Source organism: Anser cygnoides, chromosome 1, assembly GCF_040182565.1.
Source record: "Anser cygnoides isolate HZ-2024a breed goose chromosome 1, Taihu_goose_T2T_genome, whole genome shotgun sequence".
NCBI lineage: Eukaryota > Metazoa > Chordata > Aves > Anseriformes > Anatidae > Anser > Anser cygnoides.
Window position 1 is genome coordinate 140,239,116 of NC_089873.1, and position 22,546 is coordinate 140,261,661.

The 22,546-nt window shown below is 37.8% G+C and overlaps 1 protein-coding gene across 2 annotated transcripts in view; it reads left to right on the forward strand.

Moving 5' to 3' along the window:
* The window catches only part of OCA2 (OCA2 melanosomal transmembrane protein), a 205,757-nt gene that overhangs the window by 136,711 nt on the left and 46,500 nt on the right, over positions 1-22,546 (forward strand). The window contains exons 20-23 of one of the 2 annotated variants that reach the window (XM_013180617.3): positions 75-134; positions 696-800; positions 15,737-15,830; positions 21,450-21,758. In XM_013180617.3, the coding sequence (XP_013036071.1) occupies positions 75-134; positions 696-800; positions 15,737-15,830; positions 21,450-21,523 (333 nt within the window). In that variant the 3' untranslated portion in view covers positions 21,524-21,758. Of the gene's footprint in view, positions 1-74; positions 135-695; positions 801-15,736; positions 15,831-21,449; positions 21,759-22,546 lie in introns of those variants that run through there. The other variant, XM_013180616.3, reaches the window with a different exon arrangement.

Sequence of the window (22,546 nt, forward strand, 5' to 3'; positions counted from 1 at the left end):
GTGTGCTTACATCTACTGAAAAAATGTGGCTGCATCAATACTTCACTAGCTGATATCATTGTTTTTTTCTTTAGGCTTTGGCTCATTTGCATTTAATAGACTACATAGGGGAGCAGACAGCTTTGTTAATAAAGGTATGTTTAAAATACTGACAAGCGTTTTTCAGGTAAGGAAAACAGTTGTACTCTAATAGAATACTAAATAATATTTTTCTTTTGGAATTTTATGTTAAAGATTATATTCCTACATCAGCTGTATCGAGAAGGTATGTCATACTTCGGGGTGGATGATATTCAGTGTATATCTACGGGCAGAAGAAATGTCGCTATAAGTGCAAAAAGGAAACCTTTTTTTATAGTCTAATAAACAAAAAATACCACGGTGCAAACAAATATAAACAGTGAATGGGGAACATTTGCAGTTACACAATTAATTTGTGTGTGTGTGTGAAATATGAGTATTAGAAATATCAGTCTTTTAATTTCTATTTGTTCAAATAGCCTTGAAAAAAAATAGTAATTTTGTTACTAAATGCCAGGCTGTTTTTTTACAAAATGCTTATTCTATCTCAGAGCCTGAAGGAATAAAAGATATTGATAAACTGAAACCATGAAGACCCTGTGTGATTGTGCCATTAGGGGGACAGAGCAATGCTGATTTCATCAAAGTTGTAACTTAACCTCTTTTAATTCCAGGTGGTTCCTGAGGATCAGCGCTTGGCGGTAGCCATCATTTTAGTGCTCTGGGTGTCTGCTTTAGCCTCATCTGTGATTGACAATATTCCATTCACAGCTACGATGGTAGGAGTCGGTACAGGTTTGATGTTTCCTCTTCCTGGTGCTGGGAAGGGAGCTGAGCCTGCTGGTTACAATTTGCTTTTTTTTGCCCTCTGCTATGTTGTAATTTACTTTATCGCCTGAGACTCCATCATTAATACAAACTCATGTTCTTTTGATGTCTAGCTGACCATTGCTGTAGTTGTCTGTTGAACTAGTAGTTGCATTTGTAGTTGTCTGTTGAACTAGTGTGCTGTTTTAGCTGCACTTTTGCACTTTCCTTGTTATATCAAAATAGATAGATGAATGGTAAAATCATCTTTTGGATGGAAACTGTCATTATCCATCTACTTCTGTCAGTGTTTTCCCTCTATTTGCCATGTAGTTATGCTAAATTTTTTAATACTTTTATAACTTTCTATAACCTTTTATAGCTAACTTCCGTAAGTTATTAATTCAAAAAACAGCAAATAATATTAAATATAAAAAATGTTTTTCAGCAGCTGGTTCTAAATATCAGAAAAGTATCAAATTATAACAAATTAGGGCATGGTCAGATAGATTTATTCAATCAAGACCTCTACTTAAAGTGCAGTAATTCCTTCATTATGCCATAGGAATGATTCACTGTTACAGCATGTTCTCAGCGAAGCAGAATTTTTCTGTGCCTTTTTTTCTGCCATTGTCATTGGGTGGCCATGTGCACCCTTAGCTTGAGTCAAGAGTTAAGACGCTTCCTACAGGGCATATGACAGGTTGGATGGATTTGCAACTACTCTATAATTATATGCTAATATGGTATTTTGATTTGATTACCATGGTGTTTCCTGTGGAATAATATTGATTTAACAGCATACTGCAAGCAATAGGTAGAAGGGAAAGGTTGGTTCAGGATGAGTCACCTCCCAGCAAACACTTAAGGACAATTAAGCAATAATGCAAAAATCTTAGCTTAGAAGGTTTTACCTCATATCCAGCTAGTCTATAAAAATTGGTTTTGAATTATAACAAAAAGCATCTCCATGCACATAGACCAAAAGGACTTTTACAGATTTTGAAAGCAAACCTCTTTTAAAGACAGTATGCTTTGTGGAATGGTACAGAAACACAGGAGTCTTTTGGGTTGTAGACCATGGCTTTTGAATCTTTGAGGGATGTAAATACAGGCAAACAAGAAAAGATTCCTGCCAACATTTTAGAAATTTCAAATGCGTATCTTTTCCATTCTATTCTGGGCCAAACCTAAGGCTGTTGCAATCTATTTTCTTGGAAGATAGGTGGAGAGGAAAAGAAGGAAGGAAGAAAAATGCAGGTGTATTTTCACCTATGCAAAAGCTATCAAAAGCTGAGGTGTTATGACATTCCTGTATATGGCAGACTGAAGCCAAGACCTAGCATTGGCTATCTCAAAGAATGAACTAGGACTTTGGTCTTTGTTATTCTTCGTCACAAAATTCCTGAATAACTAAGTCCCAGGTCTTTACGTAAGATTGCATGTGTTTTCAGTTAATTTTTTTTTTTTTTTGTCTCTTTGGCACTTAGTTCCTACTGATGAAACAACAATAATTGTTTTGGAAGGATATTTAACACCACACATGTCAAAGTTATAAACTCCAGATGTGGAGTATTACATGTTTTGAACCCATATCCTTTGTAGATTATCTTTTCTCTAAATGGGTGCAGTGTGTGTGTGCATGTAATATACACAGGGCAACCAGTATTTCTCAGAAGACCTTTTATTTATTGACTTGTTATTTACAGAATCAACCTGCAACTATTAAGAGCAGGTAATCTTCCACACAGCTAATTCACTCATTCAGCCACACAGTTCATTCACACTTTCACACTGTTACCCAGGGGGAACAACAGCTTGGAGGTCAACCCCAAGTGTGTACTCAGAACCAGAGGATCATATTGGCATACGTTTGGATATGAGTTTGGTTTCAGATGCCCTAGAATATAGGAATATGGAACATCTGCTATGGTATAGGCATGAATGATCCTGCGCTCTTCTGGCAAAAGGGGTCAGCTTCATGGCTGAATCTGAACTCCTAATCATAGAATCATAGAAAGTCTTGGGATGGAAGGGACCTCATAGGTCATCTAGTTCCATGCCTCCTGACATAGGGGGATGCCACCCCCTAGGTCAGGTTGCCCAGGGCCTCATCCAACCTGGTCTTGAACACCTCCAGGGATGGGGCACCCACAGCTTCTCTGAGCAACCTGTTCCAGGGCCTCACCACTTTCTGAGTGAAGAATTTCCTCCTAACCACAAATCTAAATCTCCCCTCTTTTAGTTTAAAACCTTCCCTCTCATCCTGTTATTTGATAGAGCAAAGAGTCACTCTCCATCTTTTTTTTTTTATAAGTCCCCTTTAAGTCCTGAAATGTTGCAAAGAGATCACCTTGGAGCTTTCTCTTCTGTAGGCTGAACAGCCCCAGCTCTTTCAGCCATTCTTCATAGGAGAGGTGCTCTAGCCCTCTGATCATATTCATGGCCCTCCTTTGGACCTGTTCTAACAGATCAACATCCTTCATATGTTGGGAGCTCCAGACCTGGATGCAGGACTCCAAGTGGGGCCTCACGTGGGCAGAGTAGAGGGGCACAATCACCTCCCTTGACCTGCTGGACACTCCTTTTTTGATGCAGCCCAGGACGCAATTGGCCTTCTGGGCTGCAAGCACGCACTGCTGGCTCATGTTAAGCCTTTTGTCCACCAGAACCCCCAAGTCCTTCTCTGCAGGGCTGCTCTCAATGAGTTCTTCACCCAGTCTTTACTCCCTGGGATTGCCCCTGCCCTGGTGCAGCACCTTGCACTTTGACTTGTTGAACCTCATTGGTTTCACATGGGCCCACTTCTCAAACTTGACTAGGTCCCTTTGGAAGGCATCCCTTTCTTCTGTTGTATCAACCTCACCACTTAGCTTCGTGTCATTTATAAATTTGCTGAAGGTGCACTGAATCCCATTGTCTATGTCATTGATAAAGATATTAAACAGTTCCGGTCCCAAGACAGACCCCTGAGGTACACCACTTGTCACCAGCCTCCACTTGGACATAGAGCCATTGACCACCACTCTCTGGGTGTGACCTTCAAGCCTACTCCTTATCCACTGAATGGTCCACCCATCAAATCCATCTCTGTCCAATTTGGAGACCAGGTTATCATGTGGGACCTTGCCAAAGGCCTTACAGAATTCCAGGTAGATGACAAGTCCAGGTAGATGACAGGGAATATAAAAGACACAGAAAAATTGACTCTCTCCAGTGAAGCCCTCCAAGAGGTCCATAAATCTCCTTCAGTGGTGAAAAATATATCTGCAAGACAATGGGTAATTGGTCTTGTGAATTTTGCAGTCATAGCTTCAATGGACCTTATATTGGGTAGGAATGAGGGGCCATCAAATTCCTCCAATTTTTTGAACCTACAGATGCCAAAAATCTGTATAATATCTGTGTGGTTTCATAAATATCAGCTGTGTGGACTGACTAAGCAAAGAGTATTTGGAGGATGGCGTCAGAAACCTCTTCCAGTACTAAATTTCCCCATCCCAAACTGATTAGCTACTGAGCAGTAGGTGTAAGGGGAAACCAGGCTTACAGGGTGACAGCCTGTTTGACTTGTACATAGATAAAGATTCCTGAAATACCATTCAAAGACAGTGAAAGGCTTGGTGACAGCTCACAGTTAAGGGCCCCAGCTCTATCTCTTCTGTATTCAAAAGGTGTGTATCCAGTGCTTGTTTTCTATATTCCAGGGATGACAGTCTTACAGTCTCAGCTCTTCTGGCTACAAACCTCTAGCTGACTGTGGACACAACCATTGCAATGGCAAGGGCACCCAAAAAGTCACACACCTGCTTTTCTTTATGGGTGGGGAGGTGCAAGGAGAAAAGCATCAGTTCATCCATGAAACGTCCCCAACACTGCCTCTGCAGCTGTTGGATGAGGTCTTCCACTCACCCCTCACAACACTGTGTAGCATGTGCTGTCTAAACTTGGAGCAGAGAGGTGAGATGGGCTACAGCAACTCAGAAATGGCATGAGAACAGACAGGAGTAAGGGTCTCCAATGTGAGGTGACTGTGATGGGGAAGTGGCATCTTAACATCATTTGTGTAAGACACTAAAAGATAGTGTGGTGATTTTTAGAAGGCCTTATAGACGCAGATGTGTTTATGTGTTACTTTCCCTGTAGAAAGTTTGAAGCCATATACCCACAGGATGCATTTAGTCCTGTGCCATACTGTAAATTCAGACTGTATATCTAATTCAAAGAAAGCCCCCCTGGACTGGAGGCAATGTAGATGAGAATAGTCTCAGCTCCAGCTCTTTCAGTCTCCTGACCTTCTCCTATTATATGCATTACTTGCTAATATAGAGGATGTTACGTAAAGTGTTTTGGCAACAGACGTGCCTGAGAAATGGAAGAATTATGGAATTCCACTCTAGCATGTAAGAAGGCCTGCAGCTTGACTTCTAAGGGGCATAATTGTGTTAAACAAAAAGAGAAAAAAAATGCAGAGAGTCTGTAAATATGATGCTGTTTCAGTAAAAAACAAAATACCAAACAAAAAACTTTGAAGTGTGGCAGTCCAGATTTTCACTTCAGCTTTTTTGTTTGTACAGTGGGATAATTAGATTTATAATGACTTGTTTTGTGTATAGAAAAAAGAAAAAAGAAAAAACTGTGAATGGCTAATGAATGGATACATAGATGAAAATTTTCATTTTGTCTGATTCTGGATAAAGTTGACTGGTCCATTTTAAGTGTCAAATTTCACAGTATTAAATTTTGTAGCTGTCTGTTTCTTACCTTAATAGGATGTGAAATGCGGAAACTGTTGATCATTACTGAAAATAACTAATTAAAACATGAATGTATCTGAGAGAGCACAACTAAGAATTCAAGGAAATAACCTGTTTTATGAATTGAAGTAATGAAAACAGATTTCGAAAATTGTTTCCTATAAGAAAATTAAGGATTTTAAGGCTTGTTAAGTATCTAGATAGAGAAGTTAGGATTCTTGCTTATCCTAAAACATAAGCACAATAAATTATCTGCAAGCTTAAGAATAAAATCTAAAATTTTTTTAGTTGTTTTAAGATAGAAATGTTGTAAGGTGCAAAATATTCACGTATTTAAGCATCTATAACATGTTGATATTTTTCAGCACCTCTCCAGCATTCTGCTCTATAAAAAAATTCCTAAAAGGTAGAAACAGAATTAGTTTATTATTTGAAGCAACTTATCCTGATGTATCTTACCTTATCTTTTCAGTGCAACAGTGCAAAATTGTTCAAATTCTTCTTTGCTCTAGACAATAGTAAATCTGGTCCAACATCCCCTTCAAAATTGTCATACCGCGTGGAATTCATATATAGAGGTAGTGAAACTGTATTCTGTACAGAGCTCAGAACATGGCAAGTATTTTATCATAGAATCATAGAATCATAGAATCACAGAATGGTTTGGATTGGAAGGGACCTTAAAGACCATCTAATTCCATCCTGTCCTGCCATGGGCAAGGACACCTCCCACTAGGCCATGTTACTCAAAACCCCATCCAACCTGGCCTTGAACACCTCCAGGGATTGGGCATCTACAATCTCTCTGGGCAACCTATTCCAGTGCCTCATCACCCTCATAGTAAAGAATTTCTTCTTTATATGTAATTCAAATCTACCCTCTTTTAGTTTAAAGCCATTACTCCTTGTCCTGTCACTATACTCCCCACCTTTCCTGTAGTCCCCCTTTAGGTACTGGAAGGCCGCTATAAGGTCTCCCCAGGGCCTTGTCTTCTCCAGACTGAATGACCCCAGCTCTCTCAGCCTGTCTATGTAGGAGAGGTGCTCCAGCTCTCTGGTTATCCTTGTGGCCCTCCTCTGGACATGCTCTAATAGGTCCATGTCCTTCCTACATTGGGTGCCCCAGAGCTGAATGCAGTACTCCAGGTGGGGTCTGCAATGTAAGGGGGGAAAATCACCTCCCTTGATCTGCTGGTCATGAATGTTTTGATGCACCCCAGGATACAATTGGCTTTCTGGGCTGCAAGAGCACACTGACAGCTCACGTCAAGCTTCTCATTAATTAACACCCCCAGGTCCTTCTCCTCAGGGTGGCTCTCAATCCATTCTCCACCCAGCCTGTATTTGTGCTTGGGATTGCCCCGGCCCAGATGCAGGACCTTGCACTTGGCCTTGTTGTACTCCATTGGGTTTGCACAGGCCCACCTCTCAAGCCTGTGCAGATCCCTCTGGATGGCATCCCTTCTCTCCAGTGTGTTGACCCCACTACACATCCTGGTGTAACTGGCAAACTTGCAGAGGGTGCACTCAATCCCACTGTCCATGTCACTGACAAAGATGTTAAAAAACGCTGGTCACAATACCGACCCTCAAGGAACACCACTCATCACTGATCTCCACTTGGACACTGAGCTGTTGACCGCAACTCTTGGAGAGTGACCATTCAGCCAATTCCTTACCTAGTGAGTGTTCCATACGTTGAACCCATGTCTCCAATTTAGAGACAAGGATATCATGGGGGACAGTGTCAAATGCTTTGCACAAATCCAGGTAGATGGCATCAGTTGCTCTTTCTTTATCCACCAGTGCTGTAACTCCACTGTTGAAGGCCACCAGATTTGTCAGGCATGATCTGCCCTTAGTGAAACCGTGTTGGCTGTCACCAGTCACCTCCTTATTTTCCAACATTTTCCTTTTATCCCTTTTTAAAAATGGGGTTATGTTTCCCCTCTTCCAGTCAGCTGGAACTCCACTGGACTGCCATGACTTCTCAAACATGATGGACTTTGACTTAAAAACTTCATCCACCAGTTCCCTCAGGACCTGCAGATGCATCTTCTCTGGTCCAATGGGCTTGTGCACCTTAGATTCCTTAGATCAGACCTGATTTTCTCCTACAGTAGATGGATTTTCGTTCTCCCAGTCCCTACCTTTGCCTTCTGTGACATGGGCTATTTGTCTAGAACACTTGTTGGTGAAGACTGAGGCAAATAAGTCATTGAGTACCTTGGCCTTCTCTGTGTCCCAGGTAACCAGGTCTCCTCTTTCCTTCTGGAGAGGGCCCACAATTTCCCTAGTCTTCCTTTTATCACCGACATACCTATAGAAATCTTTCTTGTTGCTCTTGAAGTCCCTGTACAAATGTAACTCTAATAGGGCTTTAGCTTTCCTAACCTGATCCCTGGCTGCTCAGATGATTTCTCTGTATTTCTCCCAGGCTACCTGTCCTTTCTTCCACCCTCTGCTACGTTCTGAGCTCTGACCACCCTTCCACCTTTTTTCTGCTTGAGTTTGAGGAACTTCTTGTTCATCCATGCAGGCCTCCTGGAGTTTTTGCCTGACTTCGTCTGTGTTGGGATGCGTCACTCCTGAGCTTGGAGGAGGTGATCCTTGAATATTAATCAGCTTTCTTGGTCCCCTCTTCTCTCCAGGGCTTTGTCCCATGGTACTCTACCAAGCAGATCCCTGAAGAGGCTGAAGTCTGCTCTCCTGAAGTCCAGGGTAGTGAGCTTGCTGTGCTCCTCCCTTGCTGCCTTCAGGTTTATAAACTTTGCCATTTCATTGTCATTCTACCTTTCAACTTTACTTTCCCCACCAACCCCTTGTTGTTGGTGAGAAAGATTTCATACTAGAAAGGACGCTTTAGGAAGTTAATTGTGTGCTTGAAAGAGTGGACCAAGTATCTGAGGTGACTTAGCTCATTGTAGTTTGATTACTCTTAACTGTTTCTGTTTTGGTGAAATTCAGTGCTAAACTAAAATAAAACTTTGCACCCACAGAAAGATAAAGCAGCAGTATTCAGACCATATTCCATTTGATTGTTTCACATAATTTGTCATGAATACAAAGGTCATGAACTGCCCCAGAACAAGATGAAGAGATTGAAACTGAGTTGCTGAACTGTAACCAGAAGATTTTTCCCTACTTCTAATGCATTGGAAAGTGGAGACCCAGCTCCCTAATTAAAATGTTTATCTGGGTGACTGTTTATTGTACTTAGTTGCATAAACATTCCTGGCACCTGTGATAGCTGCCCACGCATATGAAAATCAGTAATTTTTTGTCAATATTTAAAAAATCTACTGTAGAAAAATATTTTGAATTTGATATGTACTTTATGGGAAACTCCATGAACTCTGTATGCAAAGGTCTATGTTGTCAGTGACAAACCTACTAGATGTAAACATATCTGTGAATTGCTTAAAAACAACCCGCAAAATAGTCTGTGCATAAAGACTTGAAAAAGCAGGAGCTTAGTTATTAAGTCTTATGCATTTTTGTTCCAGAATGGTGAGGGTTTTTATTTTTTTTTTCATGTTGGATATCCAGCTTTCTTTGTCTGAAGAACAAATGTGGTGAATCACGTAGTGATGCTCTGTGTCATTCTATTAATCCGCTCATATTTTTCTTCCCTTTTGAACAGACTAAACTCACAATGACATTCCTTAATAGGTAGTCTTACTCATTTTTAAGACCTGTATTTTCCTACTATTGTCATTTAAATAGCCATGCATTTCTGCCCTTAGAATGTTAGGTGACATGATTTTATTACCAGCACTCTCTTTAATTTAATTGACATGTTTTATCAGCTGCATATGCTAGAGCCATCTGTTTATATTTTTCTTTTGTTACTGGAACTAAAAATATAACCATAGTAAATCTTTGTTTTAGCTGAGTTTAAATACTATTTCCTCAATACATTGTAACAAGCAATTTCCATTAACCACCTGGCTGGCAAGGTGACATAGTCTTGACAGGTCTTTGTCAGAAATCAGATAAATTTGGCCAACTACTTCTTACCTCTAAAACTATCAGAGTCTTTTCATTTTCACTACTGAATATTTCATCGGTATCTCATGTTTCTTAGTGCCACTTTTATTTTTGGATCTTCTTTCCCTTCTGCCCTACTGGAGTTTTCTGTGTTCTTCATTTCAATGCTCAATTAATGTGTAAGACTGTACCCTCACAGTCTGCAGAGACAGACCAATCATCCACAGTTTGGGAAACTAGAAATAGCTTTTTTTCTATTAATGTACATTCTCTGCAGTTTTCATAGAAAACATCTTTACCACATGCAGTTCTTAGCAAAGTGTGTGCTGTGAAACCCTGTATTGTAGAACAGCAACGAATTCCTAAAATAAAGATATAAATTGCTGCTTTACCATCATGTTGCACAAATAGACAAGATGGGCAATATGACCTGATGACTTCTCTTGTGCTGCATAAATATGGGAAAAACATGAATGAGTGGCTAAGTTACCCTGCTTGCATGATGGGTGTGTGTGATTACTTTTACAAATATTTTTGGAAAGCAGAAGTAGCTGAGGGGGCTTACCCTGCTGTTGCTTATGAGTCTTCTGCCACCCCAGGAGGCGTCTCTCACTGACAGAGCAGCAGTGTCTCTCCTCTTCGGTCTCCTCCCTACGTATCTAGGGTTCAGATAGTTAAGCTAAATCATCATCTCTGCTTGTACTGCAGAAGACAGTCTTCAAAGGTTCAAAAGAGCTCTTACTTCTTGATCTCCTTGACTAGTTAAATGTCACGCTCATGAGCAAGCTTTGTCATAAAAATAGGTGGGTAGAATAAAGGTCTTGATTCAACTTTCTCTTTGGTATTTAGGAGTCACGGAAAAGAGTCTGTGGCAGCAAGGTGTGAAAATGTTAACTGGTCAGTCACACTTTTGCTTCCAAAGAATACAGTTTATGTATCAAAATAAATGTGAAAGCAAAATGCTTGAGGCTCTCTGTTCCACTTTCATTGCAGCAAAACTGGAAGGAACAAGGCTTGTGAGGGGTTGAATAGAGCCCCTCTGAAAAACAGAATTGAGATGTTCAATTCTGACCCCCAATATTCTCTTTCAAAAAAATGGATTGCCTACCACAATATAAATGCAAGGACTCTGTTGAGAAAAATGACAGTATTTTATAAAATTTAGCTTAGTAGTAATTTACATATACAATTCTAGTCTAAAATCTTCCAGTTTTCTATTTTCTAAAGCATTAATTTAAAGTAAAAATTAAGCTTCCTTTATTTGTGGTTGCTTAAATCTTGCTTAAATTTTCAGGATGCTGAAGAGCAGAGAGGAATGAGAAGAAATATGCTGTCCTGCAGAATATATATTTTGAATTTCAATTAATTCCTAATATTATTAGTTGTTGATAGATGGTATATTTTCTAGGGAAGGTGGACAATAGTATAACAGTAATAAAGCCCAACTCAATTTTAGAAAGCTTTCAGAACTATTCAAGATTAAAATCAGTGTGAAATATGATAATATATATATTTCCATTTTTGGTCTTTTAATATTTGTAACACACCCTATGTATTTCCAAAATGTATATCATAAACAAACATTTTCTTCACAAGGGTTGATTTTGACTAGGATAGTTATATAGACAAATGTGCCAGCATCATTAAATAGTTGTGTTGTTTGTGCATCAGCTTTTATTCTCTCTAAATAATAAATTAAATATCATGAATACAATCGAGATTAATGACTAGTACCTTTCTATATCAAGTCTTTGAGGACACCCTCCTTTTTCCAGGTACACTTATTATTTCTTATAGTTGTGTTTTTCTGTTTTAATACTTGAAGACAGAGAATCATAGAATCACAGAATATCCCAAGTTGGAAGAGATCCACAAGGATCATCGAGTCCAACTCCTGGGTCCCAAAAGGACCACCCAAAAAATCAGACCATGTGTCTGAGAGCATTGTGCAAACACTTTTTGAACTCCAGCAGGCCCGGTGCTGTGACCATTGCCCTGGGGAGCTTGTTCCAGTGCCCAACCATCCTCTTGGTGAAGAACCTTTTCCTAAGACAAAGCCTGAACCACCCCTTTCTCAGCTTCAAGCCATTTTCTCAGGTCCTATCACTGGTCACCAGACAGAGGAGATCAGCGCTTGCCCCACCTTGTGAGGAAGCTGTAGACCACGATGAGGTCTCCCCTCAGTCTTCTCTTCTCCAGGCTGAAGTCATATAGATAGTGAGATGAGATAGTGAGTCATATAGAATGGGTGAGGGGGCTGATTTGGCTTTGCTCTGTTGAGCTATGTCACTCATTTCATTTAAATTCTGCCAATCAAGCAGTAATGGAGGGTGAAATGTGGTTCAATATCAAGTTTTCCAGAAAAGCTAGGAATTTTTCTAGCAACTAATCAAACAGACTTCTCTTGGTAAGACTGTTGAAATAAAGGCTATAAGAAATTAATGCTATCTTCCTGAAAAGACATTACGATTTTCATTCTAATATTGATAAGGATGCTGTTTATGTAATCTAAAGAGGGAATAATGATGGAAACATGAGGTTTTAAAGCTTTATTTATTTTTTTTTCTGTCTTTTGAGGGGCAGCACTTAGCAAAACTATGAAAAAGTCTGCATTCCAATTAAATTAATCAATATGACAAATGTATTTGTACAATATGTATTGCAGCAAGCTATGTTCCAGCTTGCAAACTATTCTAGCATGGTCTGCTTTTGATGCTGTGATGCTCTTGTATATGTTGTGTATTTTTTTCTAACTCTTTCATAGTCTGCATTTTTTTTTATCACTCGGGTTAAATATAACAGTAAATAAAGCTGAAGTTTGAGGTATTGGTAGTGCAAAAGTGTTGCCTAATGCGTAATTGGATGAATGAATATGAAAAAAAAATATATGTCTAAGGTGATTTTATGGGAAACAGAGGTAGGTCCCTTTGTAACTGAGCCTGTTTATGACCCTTGTCTATTTAAAAGGCAATTGCTCAAGCACTAAGAGATGTTATTGGCTTTAATTGCTTTGCAATATCTATTTAAAAGCTCTTGCTGGTGATCAAATTTCCTAATTCTTCATTGCTTTTGGGTCATGAATGTTCTTAGGATGGAAATGAGAACACTATTTGTATTACGCCTACTTTTATATATAAAAAAGTGATGCTAGTGACTTTTGGAGCCTTTGTGACGTGTAGTTGCCATACAGAATATTCCATAATGTTTGCAAAAACTTGGTGCACTCTGTGGATAACTAAATATTTTTTATCTGAAACACTAGAAATTTAACTGAATGTTTTGCTTTCATCTTTCATCTGATTATTTAAAACTGAAACTTATGTTGTGGCATTCCTTGTTAGAAATATCTCTTTACAGAGGTTACATGCATGCTAGATCTAAATTCAAGCATATGATGGAGATCTATAGAACTTCCATTCCCTTTATAACCATAACTGCTATACTTTGGTAGACATGAATTCCTTTAAATAAGGGAAAACACCCAAATTGTACATGAATATATATTCCTAAGGCATGCATGTTTCAGTACTTTTCTCTTGCTGAAAAAGCAGACAGTTATGGGAGCAGAGATTACTGATCTAGCCTGCTGCCTGTTAATGTACTTAGGAGCATGACATCACTGATGATAATTTTAACATAGATAATTAATTTATATGAAGATTTTTAAAAAGAATTCAAGTGGAAGGGAAGCAATGTTATGTCAAGGAGATATCAGTAAAACCAGTGGGGTCAAGTTTGTATTTGCGCTCCTGAAATATTTTATTGGGTTTAAAAATTTAGAAATACTGATTCAAACACATTATACAATTTCACTTCCTCTTGATGCATTGCAATGCATCTTTGTGTTTTAAAGAAGATAGAGTGAATTTCAAACCTTTGATTAGAGACTTTCTTCTAAATAGTTTCAGTGTCTTCAGTCAATAGGGATTTATGAGTCACTGAGAGCTCACAGAGTGGAGCTCCTTCAGTAAACAGAGAGAACCAAACTTTCTGATGGGAGTATTGTGCATATCTAGCTGCAAATACTAAGTGGAGAGTTACTTGATTGACTTTCTGCCTGGGATCTACATTCTGCTTCTTGCTTCTCACTTCCTTCACAGTGCTTTTTATAGGGAAGGTCCCCTGGAGGGCCATAGGGCTCTGCTTTCCACACAGTTCTCATCAGTGAGGTGTGAAAATAGCACTACTTGGTCTGCACTTAGGATCCTGCTGGCACCAGTTTTAGGATTGACCTCAAAAGCAAGAAAATAGGATTGTCATCTTAATGCACATCCACCATTTCTGCAGGGCAGTGCATGGCACAAGGTCATCTGGTTTAAAAAGTGTTTTTAGCCTGCATGGTTCAGGGTTGTGTCCTACAACAAGAGAGTTAATGTAGTACAACAGGATACTTCTGAATAATTCCAAGGAGCTAATAATTGACTTTGGTTCTTACAAAATTACACAGCAGGAAGAAATGCTTTATTTAGGTTGAGCAAGATGGCTTATTCTGGGATTTCAGTATTTTTGTTTAAATTTATTTCATTTTATGTTGAAACATATAAATATAACTGTAGTTTGAATTGTGTATCATGTTCTGGCAGCAGTGGTTTGAGAAAAACAAAGTTTATGGGGGGAAATGAAATTTTTCATGACTATCTAATGAAAAAAGGAAACAACAACAAAAACAAACACACACAAAAAAAATCCAGCAAAAACAACAGACAAGATACTGGGCATGCTGACTCTTCTTTAGGCCTGAAATAGAAGTACCCATCTTCAGGCAATGTACAGTTCAGGAATAATTACTTAAACATTACCTTATCTATGTTAACCAATTAGAGGATTTAAGAGGAATGATTAGGACCAATGGCAGGAGAGAGGGAGAAGGAAAGGATTGCAATTCTTCATAAAGCCGATATATTGATCCAGTCAGTAAAGGGGAGCATTACTCAGTCATCAAATTGAGAACATTTTTCAGGAAGTGGCTGCTCCATCTCTGAGATCATAGCCCTTGAGGGGGACCTTTGAAATACGTCCAAATGACAAATCAGAGGATTAAAAGTCATAACTCTAATCACTACTGAAAATCCCGAATTCTGAGAAAGCATTCAATTTTAGGCAAATCACAGTTATTTGCGTATATCCCTTGCCGCTTGGTTTCTTAGTGCTCCAAGTTTGCTTATTCTTTCTCTGTCCTTTGATCCAACAGACCTCTGCACACGTTAAAAGCAGATCAATAGCATTATCAACTCTCACCTAGCTAACAACCCTTTCTCTACAGGTAGTGATTAGGCCTTTCTTTCAAACGAAGCAGTTATACAATAAAGTGGAAGTATAAACAGTTTTTCCCAATCAAAGCTCAAGTTGCTTAGCTTTGAAGGTTGCTCCTGACTAAGATTTGGTGCTACTAGAAAGCTTGCCTGCTGTACTTCTTGGCTCTACACCAGTTGCCTAATGAAATCTTTTATGTTTCCTTACAAACCTCATTTGACTTACAAGTTGTGTGTCTTTTTTTAAATAATTTATTTGCTAAAAATATTAAATGAAATTAATAAAAATTTGCAAATATTTTGCAGGAGAACAAAATATACATTTTCTGGTAAATGTAATATTAGAGTAAAAAGCAGAATAACTCAGCTCTGCTTGTGAATTCAGAAGCCTGCTGCATTGATCTTCTCTCTCAGTGTCTCCCTAACAGATCAGACACGTTTAATTATAAAAAGAACTCAGGAATATTTTAGTTATTGATGCATGATATACATCCAGGTCGAGGTCTGGACATCTCTCACAGCTTTTTCCAGGAAGAAGAGATACATCTGTCCTTCAGGTTATGGGAAGTGGAGGGGGAATTGCTTATAGTCACTGTCAGCTCCCAGTTGAAATAGAAGGCTCCTATGGGAGGCAATCACAACCCTAAGGGATCTCTGGTTTTGTAAGCAGTCAACCTTGTCAGGGTTGGCTTGACATTGCCAATAACTTCTCTTGGACTGCAGGACCAGCACAATTAGTGGGAAAAACTGAGCAGAAAACAAGATTATGCAAAGATGCTCATTGAAAAACAGTTATACTTTAGACTTACTTGTGTTTTCAGTTTTTCACTTAAATTGGTTTTATTTATAATGTACTGATGGTTGGGTAATGTCTCCTAAATTTCACTCTCTTCTTTTCTTAAACCATAGATTCCTGTGCTTCTCAACCTGAGTAAAGATCCTGATGTTAACTTGCCTATGAAGCCATTAATCTTCTCATTGGCCATGGGTGCATGCCTTGGAGGTAAGAGCCTGTGCAAGAAAGCTAACATGAGGCAATAACTTTGAAATTATGATATGTATTAACTGGTTCAAATATGTTCAATGATTTTGTTATGCAAAGCATAGTGAGGGCCTGGTGCAGCTCCTTTTGACTTCAAAGGACTTCTGGATAAGGATCCCAGCCACTGTCTGCTGCATAAACTACAATAGGATTTTTGCAGTCTGTGTTTGAAGACTGTATCTGCATAAAGTACAAACACACAAAGCAGCAGTCCAGATGGTGCTTATGGGGTTCTGATCTTTTGTGAGAGAAAATACAAAGATATGTTTAGCTTCCAGAACAGAGGCCCATCATTGCTCATTGAAAAGATGCAGAAAATGTATAATAGCTGAGATCTGAAGGCTTGATTCAGGGTCTATTGAAGTCACAGGGAGGTTTTCTGGCTTGCTTACAGAACTGGGTTGAGTATCCATTTGCTGGCGTATTTAGCACTCCTTACTCTGTGGAAGACCTCATTGAACTATCTGGGAAATTTACCTCAAATAAAGAAAGTTAATAGCCATTCTTCTAATACCCATATCAGTGTTAACTTGGGATTTCATGTATTGTCAGTACACTAGCATAAAACAAGCAGATGGCTTCATGACTTTATTTATTTTTATCTTTTTTTAGTTAAAAATGTACCATGTTTCCATAGTAGGTCCAAGATTTCCTCTCTATTTGTTATAACAACAAAGAAGAATAGCCATCCGGTAGTTTTTAAATTAATGTTTATACTGGATTACTCTATGTTCTGCAAATAGCTTATGAAAATGTTTTGACGCAAACAGCAAGTGTACTAAGTACAATTAAAATATATAAGCTTTTAATGAGAAGTAGAGTTAGCATTGTTTTTGACTACTGAGAGATTTAATGCTAATTACATTGTATTGGACTGTGTTCTGATCTATAAATATTTAGGCAGTTAGGTTAAATAACATTAAAATGGATACTGTTCTGCAATGAATCCACCCCTTCCTACCCCTGAAATCTTCCAAATAGTTTCCTTTACTTTATGGAGATTAAAACCCAAACCAATTTTGTGTCTAACACAAGTTCTGGTTTGTTTATTTAGCTAAGTGATTGCTAGTACAAGTGACCTTAATACCTAACAAAGATTATAATGATGTAATTTACAGATTGAATTTTAAGAGCACGTTGCAAAGACAGGACAATTTATACCAAACAAGTTATTCATTTTAGGAATGTCTTTTTGTACTCATCATTACTCATTATATTGTGACTTTAATCTGCAAATCCATTCCTCTTTAAAACCAGTGATTTGAATAATCAGCGTGTCTTTATATAGATGTTTGCCATAAAATATCATCTTTCTTCACAATTTGCTAATCATCAAAGATACTGATTTCATTAAACTTTCAGATATTTTCAAAAAAAAAAAGAAAAAAGCATAAGGTATGTAAAGTTGGCCAGATTACACTGATATATTCTGAGTGGGAAGCACTTCACCAGCCTTGGAGCCTTTACAAATCTCAGCTGATGTTCCTAAAGTATCAGTTATTGTATTAACCCAAATTCCTTTAATTTGATTTTTTGAAGAGCTGCTGGGATTTTAACACAGACTTCTGTGTATATGCCATATGAAACAACAATAACAATATAAGCAGTACCATAGGCATTGTTTGAATTCAAGGTAGTAGAGATACATAGGAAATTCTCATGTATTAAAATAGACTAAAATAAGTACTCTGATAAAAAAAATAGAGCATTATCATTGTTTGTGAAAGCTTAAATACTCCAAATAGTACTCTGTTAGGATAAAGCTGATCAAATTATGACTTGTACTGGCAAAGGTCTCATGAGAACATTAGTCTGAAGATTAATATAGTCCTGACTTTCCCATTTCAACACGAGAAGCTAATGGCAGATGGCAGTTTATTCTTAAGAAAATATTTTGCTTTGAAAAATCTCATAAACCCTCAAAAAGTGGAAGAGAAGGGGCTTTTAAAAAGCAAAGCCCACACCAACCAAACAAAACCCAACCAACCAGCCAACAAACCAGCCAACCAACCCACCAACCAACCAACCAAAAAAAAACACATAGCAAAACAAAAAATTCATATGGCCTTTAAAATTATTTCGAAAAGAAAGGCTTATCAGCACTGAAGTGATATGAAAGAATCCTCAGGGTAGGCTAATCTCATTTTGTAATGGGGAACTGAAAATTATATCATTATTGTCTGATGCCTAAGGCAAAAGATTTTATCTTATTGCTCCTTATGCAACCAAAAGAATTTGGCAAACAAGACATTTTTTAAAAGTGCCTGATTAAATAACACATTAAAAGTATAGATTTCAGAGGTTGTTGTTTACTACATAATACACAGCTTCTGTACTTGTAATTGGATGGTGTTTCTTGGGGTCAGGGTAAACACTGCTGTATGCTTATGTGTCCATGAAAGGACCATCATCATTTGTGCTCATCTTGGAAATACTGTGCAACATGTTGTCCTGAAAAATTTCCAGTGGGTACAATTTTTCTACTGTCACAAAGTGCATAGCCACCTACTGTTTTGAAAGATGATGGGATGAGAAAAGACTGTAATTTTCTTTCATTGCTTTAGCTGTTGTCCTGGAAATGAAAGGATTGAATCAATCTCAAGCAAGACAGAGAGACCTTTGCCAATATAACTACCACATTGTTGTCATCTTCACCAGTGTCTCCCAAAAGAAAGCTGCTGCTATTAAATTTCTGTCTTTCATGGCATTGGGTTCAGAGATAAGGAATAACTGAAAATAGCACAGATGATCCTTGCTCTGTAAAATGTGTATCTGGAAGTGAGAAGGAATGAAAAACTCCTGTCTCTTAATACAGAAAGCCAACAAGACTGGTGGCCATTGTCAGTTCCTGGTGAGATGACCACAATTTTGAAACCTTTTGGTCTTCCACAGAATCTGCAGTTGGCAGAAATTCTGGCAGAAATTTTCTTGGTCAGGTCAGGTTAATCTAATGCAGTTAAAAAGTAAACATGGTAAATTGCCAGGAGATCTAGTTCTGGAAATTTAGAGCTAGATTATCTCTAAGATACTAAAGATAACACAGTTATTTTTAAGAACTTAAATGAAATTGTGAATTAGGAGTCTCACTGCCCTGGGTTCCCTGTTTGGTGCTGAGGAGACTGGCATTTCCAGGAGGCAGATGTTTATTCATCCACTGAAAATGCCAGACACTCTCTGGCATGTATGTAGGAGCCCTTAACATACAGAAATTCAAGAGCTCAGAGGGATGTCCAAAGATAGGTCAAATGAATTCCGACCTTGGGGCCTCTTGGTTTGTCAATTTTTCTGAAGGCTGAATGGCCCTATTAGCTCATATCTGTCTGGTAATTAATGGTCAGGGTGACTAAGTAATAGCTTGAAAAATTGTATTGCTCACATTTTATTTTTTTTAATGCATTATCTGCCAGTATTTCAATTGTGCTTTGACTATGAAGGAAAGACAACAATAAATTTAAAATAAACTGAAGGAAACAAACAAGGAAATAGTTTCAGTCATTTTCTGCGGTGTTCTGGTGTTCTGACAAATATATTCATATTTCTTTTTCAGGAGATGACATTGAACAAAGCTTTATTCATTAATGCTTCCTATTCAGTATATGATGAAATTATGATATCTCTTGAGACTGAAATGTGCATAGGCCTTCCAATAGTGTGTAGAGAATGCTGCTCTGAAATTTTGGAGCATAAATGAAGATTGCTAGTTCCAGCAATTTCAGAACAGGAGGAGCTTTAATTGTGTAGATTCTATTGGTTTACAAGTTGTAAAATAACAAGAAATATGGATTCAACTCAATTTGAGTAAGTGCACAGTCAGAAATGCACCTGTTAAGGCTGTTCAATTGTGTAGGACTAGATTCTTTAGTGAGCTGAAGAGGTTATAGCTAAGATATTGCTTGAAAGGATTTTGTACATTTGACATTTGAACAGCTGGCATTTATTTGTCTTTTTATCTCTTGCTTTTTTCTTGATTTGCAAAAAGTATGTTTGCAAAAAGAAAAAAAAAGGCTTGAGTTAAAAGTTGACTGAAATCATATTTGAAAGTGACTAGCATTTGAGTTCTGTGTTGCTAGTGTAAGAAAAGTGCAAAAGTATTTATCAGCTACAGTAAGTACTCCAGTAGTTCAAAGGGGACATTTTATGTGGTTTATAGTATTGTGCTAGTTTTCTTCTCAGTATATTTTCTTGGAGGACAACACCTGAAAGTTGTCTTTGTCATAATTCTACTGACAGAGGCAAGCTCTAGGATGCATACAGCTGTGTTGTTCTGGCCATGTAAGTTTGGTTGTACTTTGAGAAAGGAGGTGAAAAGAGCACTTTTCTTCTAGCCTTCCAGGGTCAAAACCCAGGTGTGACTAATATCTATTATCCACAGGATAATTACAGCTATTAAAGGACTGAAACCCCACACTGCAACTAAAAAGTTGGATTTCTCTTGGTGGTCTAATGCTGTAGCTGTTCTGTCTCTTGGCAAGCCTCTTTACATGCCTAATGCAGATTGGACCATGCACAGTGAGAATTACTCATTTATTATTTCCACTGATTCTGCTCAGTAAAATCCTAAACTAGCTGTAAAGCTTCAGGCACAGTGAAGGTATAAATCTAGAAATATTGTTTATATTACTAAATCAACCCTGCCTCTTTGCAATATGAGGGAAAAGTAAAAGCCTTCAATAAAACATTAAAATATATAATTCTTAATTAATATTATGAAAATAGCACCTCTGTAGATCCTTTGAAGTTCAATTATAGTTGCAACAGATCACATTTGTATAAAGCTTTTCAAATTGAAATGTTCAAAAATGTTCAAATTGAAATGTTCAAAAAGTATGTCAGGAACCAAAGTATGGAGTGAAAATACAGCAGTTTTTAAAGAGGAGTACTACTCAGCAACTACTAGTTGAGTACTCACCAACTACTAGTAGGAGTACTACTTCAAAATTAATTGTTGTATACAATGGAATGTAATTGAAACTGTAGGAAAAAAAATCTGTTGAGAGAATATACTTACCTAAGTTTGAATTTAGCCAGAACACTGATATTGCAAGTTTCTGTTGTTTCGAAAGGTCACTGGAGTCTTTTGATGACGTGAAATCCTGAGGCTCAGTTCTATGTCTGTGGGTGAGACACATCTGACTTGGTTAAATTTGTATGTCTCTGTTTATACAACTCAATCCAAATAAAAGCTAGGACCATAGGGAATCAATGAAAGTAGTATGGGATCTTTCAAAAGGAAAAGGCTGCTACTGCTCTTGATTTTAAATGGCAGGCAAGACAAATGAGGAAATTCAGGAAGTGTCTCAGTTTTAAAGATCTGTGTGGTGTTTTAACTTTGTATGTATTATAACTTTAAATGTTACATATCAAGAAGCAAAATACAGCAGGTATTTTATATTCCTTATCCTAATATCTAATTTCCTTTCTGAATATACTTTACATTGTTTCTGTAGTGTTTGCTGCAATGGGAAGGAGTAATTCAGACTTTAAAGTATGACTCCAGTAAATGGTAGTACTGTTTGCTTGTTCTTAATGAAGAACTCTCTTCAGGTATTAACCGAATGTTTCATTTTTTTTTTGTTGTAGCCCTAAGAACAGTATCATCAGATATGAGCACAAGGAATCTTTTCTCTGCATCGGTATTCAAGGGTCCAAACTAATCTCTTGCTGTTTTATGAAACAGACAAGACCTTCAACCTTCTGTAAAAATCCAAGTGCTGTTTTTCTTAGCTTTTTCATGACATTCAAACTCTGGGGCATCTTCACACTTTTTTGGTATGAAGTTCTGCTTAAAGGCCAGCAGTGCTGTAAAGTCCGTGGCGTGAGAGCCAGGCTCATTACCAGTGTACCTGCAGCTAGAGGAGATTCTCTAATCTTTAAGATTGCTGAAGATAATCCTCTGTGGCATGGAAGAAATAGAGAATAAAGTTGTGAATGTAAAATGTAAAAACAGCTAAACCACAGCGTGTACATTTGATGGACATATCGATGTCTGTATTAAGGAAATATCAGAGGCCTGCTTGGCTTTAAGACACTGAGTTAATAAAGAACCAAAAACCATATTGAACCCAGTCAGTTTTTCTTAGCAAGGCCATTTTTCTAAGCTCGAAAAGAGTTATCTTGGCAGACATATATATATCTATGTATGTATGTTATTTAGGGTAAAATATGAAGTATATGGGGTAGAGGATGCTATTTCATGTCATCTGTACTGATGAGGATTTATAGTTCAGATGGTAGATCTTAGATTTCAAAATGGAAAGGAGAAGAATATGTATGTAATATACAGAATTCAGTTCTATTCAAAAGTGATTTTTCAAAAGAATTTACACCAGACATAAGCTGACTTCATAATAATGCTTACATTGCTGATGAATTTGAAATGACTGTATTAATTGTTTTCAATCTGTGTAAAATAATTGCTTGCTAAAGAGTTCTGCAAATTAGAGAAAGGCGAATGATCAGTGGTGACAGCAGAGATGACATTGAAGACTCCTACAAAGCAAAGTAGAGTTTTGTTTAATTTTATTTACTTGCTTTGTGCATTTATTTATCATAAATTACAAAGGGTTCTTCTTAGAAGCCTTGACCACTTCTGTTTTTAGAATAATATAGAATACTTAAACTCATTATGTTGTATTACTGAGTCGCTGCACTATGAGTATACAGACTCTGCACAGCTG